Below are 6,983 nucleotides of genomic sequence, written 5' to 3'. Positions count from 1 at the left end.
ATATATCCCAACGTCTTCAACAGAAATCCAACTTATAAGACGTTCAAGTAGACAACAACTTAAGGATCACACCAGGCAGAATCGTATAGCCATACCAGGATTGGTCGGACTATTAGCAAATGGTGATAAGCCATAGGTAAGGACAGACAACAACGGTCGATTGGCCTAAATATAAACAAGTGAGAAAGCAAAATAATACAGCAGTTGGGACAGACAGCTAAACTAACAGCTAAATTACAATTGAACAAACCTAAACCCATAGAAAAGGGTAAAACACAAAGATAACATAAAACAAAAAAAGAAATAGAAACCATTAGAAAGGTGGTAACAAATTAACAACACACATCATAAAATAATCTCAGCTTCATTACATAAACATCCGCAAATTATTTCAACCGAATGCAAAATGGATATAGAGGCCCAGATATGAAATCTTACTCTTAAAGACTACTTTGAACCTCTGGACCTCTATCTTTGCCTTCACCACCAACAGCATCCGCAACTAGAGCCATTGGTCTCTGATTAATAACCTCGTCAATAATACCAAATTCCTTCGCCTCTTCCGGTGTCATAAAATAATCCCGATCCATATTCTTCTGAATTATGTCTATGGGCTGCCCTGTATGCTTGACATACAATTCATTCAGAGCGTCCCAAACCTTAATTATCTGCTTTGTGTGAATGGTCATATCTTTAGCCTGCCCACTATACCCGCCTGAAGGCTGATGAATCATTATCGTTGCATTTGGGAGGGACCGCCTCTCACCCTTTGCACCAGCAGCCAGGAGGAGAGAACCCATTGATGCAGCTTGACCCATACATATGGTATTCACAGGAGACCGAATGTACTGCATTGTATCATAAATTGCAAGACCTGCACCAAAAGGTCCAAAATTAGATTTACTAAATCAACAGTCTCAAGAAATACACAAAGCATCAAAATTGATGTCTTATCTTAAAGAATTTTATTTCAATAAAGGAAAAAAGATATTAGAATGCAAAATTGACTTTAATCAGGGATTCAGGATAGTAGATTTTCCAACCCCTAACTGCCACGATGTCTTAAAAGTTTGTTTATCAATCCAATCAATTATTCACATAGGGAAAAGCCTACCTAACTACAGCCATATTCTAATCAGCATGTGTCATTAAAGCGACCTTTAGTAAACCAAAGGCCCACTAGCATGTAACAAGCATTTAAACACAGAACGTTTTCTGATGGGGAAAAAAAAGATCTATCACAATGAAATTAAAAGGATACCAAAAAATAAATACTAGTCAGTCAAACAACAAACATTTATGCAACAAGGCCTAATTCATAAACTACACGAAACCTACATTCAAAAATAAATCAGTCAACCAAACAATTCTACTTTATGAAGTTTGTTCTTAAAACTTGGCTGCATTAATCCCCCCGGCTGAATGAAATAAGGCTCCGACGAATGGCAGTGAGTATCATGTGAATGGAGTGGATGAGCTTTCTTACGTTGAGGTCGGAGAGTGATCAAACCGGCTTTGTATATGTATTGGCCCTCATGTCATGCATGCCGGCTTTATCATACCCCGAACCAGCAGCCTTTGCTCCAAGCAAGACCACCCTTGTGCCTTTCCATTCTCCATTCCACCTCAAGTTCTTTTTCCCAAAGAAGTCTCGCTCCGACGTCACCCCAACGAAATTTCAGATGTTGACATAGGAGCAACCTCACACAAGACTTCCTAGCCCGATAAATCTCCTGTTGAAAATTTTGACATCTTGTGCTAACTATTAGTTCATTACCTTGATGTAGCCAGCCATGAGATAGATTGTGGTTGAGCAATTGGCAATTCTTTAAGTCCCAACCTTACGATTTTTTTTTTTTGGAGCCACCATATCAAGAATCAATGTGTAATGCAGCCCATAACAGACAGCTCTAGAGGGAAATGTAGATTCACGCTTCCAATCATGAGTTGTGTTCGGGAAATGCTTTTGAGATTGACAAAGGATCAACTCCCCTGTTGTACCAGCATGAACCTCGTCTTTGTTTTCTTCATTGGCACTTTCCTCGTCTTCATTCTCGTGCACTGCTAAAGTAAATCTACAATCAGGCCATGTGCTAGCAATATGGCCTTTATCACCCCACTTGAAACAAGTGGGTTTTGACTTCTCGTCAATGGTTTTAAGCTGTTGAGGTGCTGATTTTGGTGCAGGAAATGAAGGACTTAATGCAGGTTTGCTCATCGTATATAGTCACTTCATTTCCTCTTTAGTCCGTAAAGAGACTTGGTATATATGTCTCCTCCACAGACCATAGCCTAAAGCCAGCCAATTCATCTTGGATTGGAGTTCACAGCCCACCTTTGTATTTTGCAGCAATTACTTCAGCAGTTCAGCTTGATACAACCCTGCTCTCATGAACAACTTATAAACCTTTTCAGCGTGTGTATTTCTTAAAACTTTCATCTCCTTGGTGAGTGCGATGAACTTTTAGAAATAAACTTTTGTGGATAGTACATGGAAAGAAACCATCCCTCTAAAAGAGTCTCTTCATTTCATCCCACATAGCTACTTCACCCTTCCCACTTCTTGTATTTGATTCAAGAGTTCTTGCCCACCACATTAGTGTTGCACCTTTTAATTTCGCACTAGCGAAATGTACCTTCCTTCCTGCGGTTAGTTGATGCCATGCAAAGAAATGATCAACGCTAATGTATAAACCTATCAAGGAAAGTTTCTGGATTCATCTTCCTGTTGAAGTTAGACACTTCGTATTTAAACCTTTTATCTCCCACCCAAAAATTATCATTCACATTCCTAACATTTGTGCAACACACAAGTTGGTCTCTTGAATCTCGAGGACAACCCATACGAGGTGGATTATAATCTTTCCGAAAAGTCTACTTGCTCTTAAAAGCCATGATTAGGGCCTGCCGTCCATACTCCATAGAAATTATATCTAGAGAACTGATGTCCCTTGGCTGAAAATTATCTTGCCCTGGTCCTTGGCCTCCAAAACACACGTTACGATGGCCTTCTTGTCCATCCGCTGGCATATGTTGTGCCTCGGCTGAGATTGTAGTTTTTCCAATGGATCTTAAATGTATGTTCACCAGCTGCATATGAAGAAGTTGGTGGATCCACAATACCTTCGCCACGATTCCCATGGGAAATTTTCTTTAAAGTATCACCTACCATATCTTCCAAAGGTTGAAAACGTCCATTGTTTTCTTTCTTCAATCTTCAAGGGTAGTCTTTCCACCATCAATAGGTTGTTCAATACTACCAATCCTATCATCAAGCGGCCTCTCATCATGTTCCATGGTGTTGCCATGTTGAGAAGACTTGTGGAAGAAAGCAAACTGAGGATTTTAACTTGGTCTAATACTAAAACTGATATAAACAAGGACCAACGCCGAGAATATGCAGAAATATGATTTTTACGGGTGATTTTGCAAAATCCAGCAACCATAGGCTCAATTCCACAAGCTAAGAGGCTCAAAACCGAGCCCTAAAAGGCAGCACACAAGGCTACAAAAGAGCACTAAAATCTAAAATTTTCAATCATCACCCACTGTCCCTTGAACAAGTATTACAGCCCTATGTATGATATCTTACTTATTGGCTCAACAAGGACAGGACAAGTGGAAAACAAGCAACCAATTTGTCAACAAGCTAATTCGTCAACTGCTTACAAGTAGCTTATAAGCATCTTCCTTCGAAGGAGATTACTTAACAACTAAAAAAAGCAAACAAAAGTATAATGAAATAACCCAAAATCATAAGCTCCATGAAACTAACGTCCAAAAAATACTAGTTAATCAAACAAATCCAGTTTCTTAAGTTTGTTCTCATTGCTTCTTAAACCTTGGCTGCATCTCCGCTCTAGACATATGATCAGTTGAGAAAGTGTGGAACATTATCAGGAAGTAGCTTTTCTTAATTGCTATGATCGCAACCATGAATAAAAAGAAGGGAAACATGTACTGTACAAAAAATGATCAACCAGTCATAACTCTTTACACTACATGCCTCGGGTGATTAAATCAGTAAAATCATATCATCAAACATCTTAACCACGGCTGAAACGTCGCGTCAAAAGGATCAGTTGTTCTAGGGTTTCCATATTCGAGCCTCAGACACCAAATTAAGAATCTTTCTGCCGATAATAACAATTTCTCCCTGTTTTTTTTTGGATCTCGTAATCAAGCCCAGTCAACTGTTTGATCTATTCAAGCAACAAGGGAAAATAACCATTCCACCAGCAAGTAACTAACTTTTTTGCAGAGTAAAGACTTAAGGTCGTGCCAGATGGAGCATGAATTTTGCATTCATGTGCAAAAACATGCCCACTTTCCTTTTAAGATATCTCAGGTGTCTGGTTAGCTTACTGGCATGTCAACTAAACCTGAGACCAATCACATTGCCCACCAGCGTGGTCCAATTAAAGCCCAAGCAAATGCCCAATATGGACCGGCTTCAAACAAGTTAATAGCACCTGCGAAACCAAGCCTACCTGCAGACTAGCGGGCGGCCAATTAAAGCCGGAGCAAATGCCCCGCATGAACCGGCCCCAAAAGATTCGATAGCACCTGTGATGTTTTGAACTTGGCCCGCATAGACTTGGCCCACCCCAAAGGAGCTGATAGGGATGTTTCGAACCTCAAAACCTTAAAAAGAGGGAGCAAACCCAAAATCCCAAACCAACCCCTCGGGATCGCAAAAATGACTCTACTTTCGAAAGCATTTGGATCAAGAACCATACAGGGCATCAGTACGATGAAGGGAAAAATAAAAATCTATATTAATTATAATTACAATTAATAAATTATCAACAACTGAAGCAGCTTCGAAATACCTAAAAACCTAATGAATAGATATGAGACGACCAAAATCAATCAAAGGGAGAGAGAGAGAGAGAGAGAGAGAGAGAGAGAGAGAGAGAGAGACCTGCTGTGACGGAGCCGCCGGGGGAGTTGAGGTACATGTAGATGGGCTCAGAGGGGTTGTCGGACTCGAGGAAGAGGAGCTGGGCGACGACGACGTGGGCGGTGTCGTCGTAGATGGGGCCGTTGATGCAGACGATTCGGTCCTTGAGGAGGCGGGAGAAGATGTCGTAGGCCCTCTCTCCTCGTTCCGACTGCTCGATCACCATCGGTACCTGCATGTACGACCTTAATCCTTCTCCTCCTCCTCTTTCACCACTGTGAAGACTGTTCCGGATTCCTCCACCCCACACCAGCTGCTTGCTGCTCCTCATACCACCGCGCGATGCTGTTGACAGTCTCGTCGGTCTAATTCCTCCTGGGATGGAGCAAGCAGTCGTGAGAAACTGTAGAGTCGCCATTGTTAATACTTGCTCTCTCTCTCTCTCTCTCTCTCTCTCTCTCTCTCTTCGGAATCCGATTTTCTGAAAGGCTTCGCGGGAGCTAGAAGCGATAATGATAGTAGGAACTGACTTGGGTAGTGAATCAGTTTACACGTACGTAACTTGTTTCTGCGGTGGTGGTAGATTCGAAACCCTAACGTTGTGTTTGGAAGTTAGGGAAAATGGGTGGAAAAAAAAAAAAGAGAGAGAGAGAAAGAAAATTGGAGAAAAATGAAAAAATTTACTGCTCTCAAAACTTTGAAGTTGGGAATTTTTTTTTTAATTTTCTTTTCTCTTCATTTTCCTTTCCTTTTAGGTAAGCTTTTCTCTCTTAGAATTTCGTCACTTCCATGGTTCGATTATGTTGTTTGATTTAGTTCTACTTTTTATAAAACAAATTTCTTTTCTTGAATTAATTTTGACAACTAATTGAGGTTAATGTAACTCAATCATTTAGTCTGTATCATTGTTCTATGAAATAGTAGTTAACTCCAAGATTTTCTAAATATATCTATGGTGAAATTACGAATTTATTCATCGTTACTAAATAAGGTTCAACATTACCCTCGCTCTAATTGATGGAAAAAATGTGGAGTCTACGGTATCAAAACACTTTTTGGTAATAATGAATTTAGTTTGTGGGGAGAACCACACTTTTTTTACCAATTAGAGTGAGGATAATGTTCACCCTCATTCAATGAACACTAGTTTAAATTTTGGAAGAGGAAATGAGCAGTGCACGTTTTCTCAAAAGCAAAACACTAAAAAAAATTTGCCTTGGACTTATAATATAGGAGCCATTTTTCATAATTTTTACAAACAAAACGAAAAATTAATGGAATTATACGGAATTGTGCAGGGGCCTGACCCGAACCCGCTATTGCACCCCGGAGTTGCACTCGTTTTTTTTGAAAACAGTCAATTCATTTAACAATGCCCGAAGGCAAAGATTACATCACAATATACAGGAATGCATCAAACTACCTATACCCGGGACACAAGTTACTGCATAAAGCACACAGGCTACAGACTCAAGGACGCCCTGCAAAAGCAGCCGATACAAGTGTCGACATAAGAATCCCGTCCGGGGCAAGGCAGAGAGATACCAAACGAAATCCCAGCACAAACCATTAAACACTAAGCACGGATGTAATCACACAACAGCAAAATACAAAGCGAAAACAAATATCTGCTCCCAAGGACATGCCTCAAGGGCCGCCGGTCGGAACTGGACCGGGAAACCCAATCCAGAGCTGTGGAGTCCTCCAGGGGGCTCCGAGGCAAACCTCCGCTGCCACGAGAGGCTCCGGGCGCGCGGGCCGAGACAACGCCGAGAACGAACTCCGGCAGGCCCAACGAGCCCACGGCAGCCGAAGAACAAACATTTCCTCCCGCTGGATCTGATGTTGACCACCAACCAAAACAAAGAGGAGCAGCCGACAACAGAACCGGAACAGATCTCGGAAAACCCCAACACAGCCACCACCAACCACTGCTGCCGGGATACCCCAGAACTCTCCCACGACAGCCGCCGAACCACCAAAACCCTCTACTCCGACCAGACCACCGAAACCCTAACTAAAATTATTCACCCACCACCCAACACCCACCGGATCTAGAGCACTAAACCGGTACGGACCG

General features: G+C 41.5%; 1 protein-coding gene across 1 annotated transcript; it reads right to left on the bottom strand.

Moving 5' to 3' along the window:
* Positions 1–325: 325 nt before the first annotated feature.
* Positions 326–5,628, bottom strand: LOC131324827 (ATP-dependent Clp protease proteolytic subunit 2, mitochondrial-like). The gene is made up of 2 exons (XM_058356971.1): positions 4,925–5,628; positions 326–874 (listed from the first exon to the last, which is right to left on the bottom strand). Exons 1-2 carry the CDS (start codon positions 5,319–5,321, stop codon positions 441–443), a joined length of 831 nt encoding a protein of 276 aa, XP_058212954.1. The 5' UTR covers positions 5,322–5,628; the 3' UTR covers positions 326–440.
* Positions 5,629–6,983: the final 1,355 nt, after the last annotated feature.

Source organism: Rhododendron vialii, chromosome 4a (assembly GCF_030253575.1).
Source record: "Rhododendron vialii isolate Sample 1 chromosome 4a, ASM3025357v1".
Taxonomy (NCBI): domain Eukaryota; kingdom Viridiplantae; phylum Streptophyta; class Magnoliopsida; order Ericales; family Ericaceae; genus Rhododendron; species Rhododendron vialii.
Note: the sequence above shows the minus strand (reverse complement) of the source record. Positions and strands in the feature narration are given on the sequence as shown.

What these genes read in the sequence shown, in the direction of transcription:
- LOC131324827 (XM_058356971.1), bottom strand. Translation starts at nt 5,321, where the DNA reads ATGGCGACTCTACAGTTTCTCACGACTGCTTGCTCCATCCCAGGAGGA. An exon ending in CGGCGGCTCCGTCACAGCAG is followed by an intron (nt 875 to 4,924) that starts GTCTCTCTCTCT and finishes CTTTTGGTGCAG; the next exon opens with GTCTTGCAATTTATGATACA.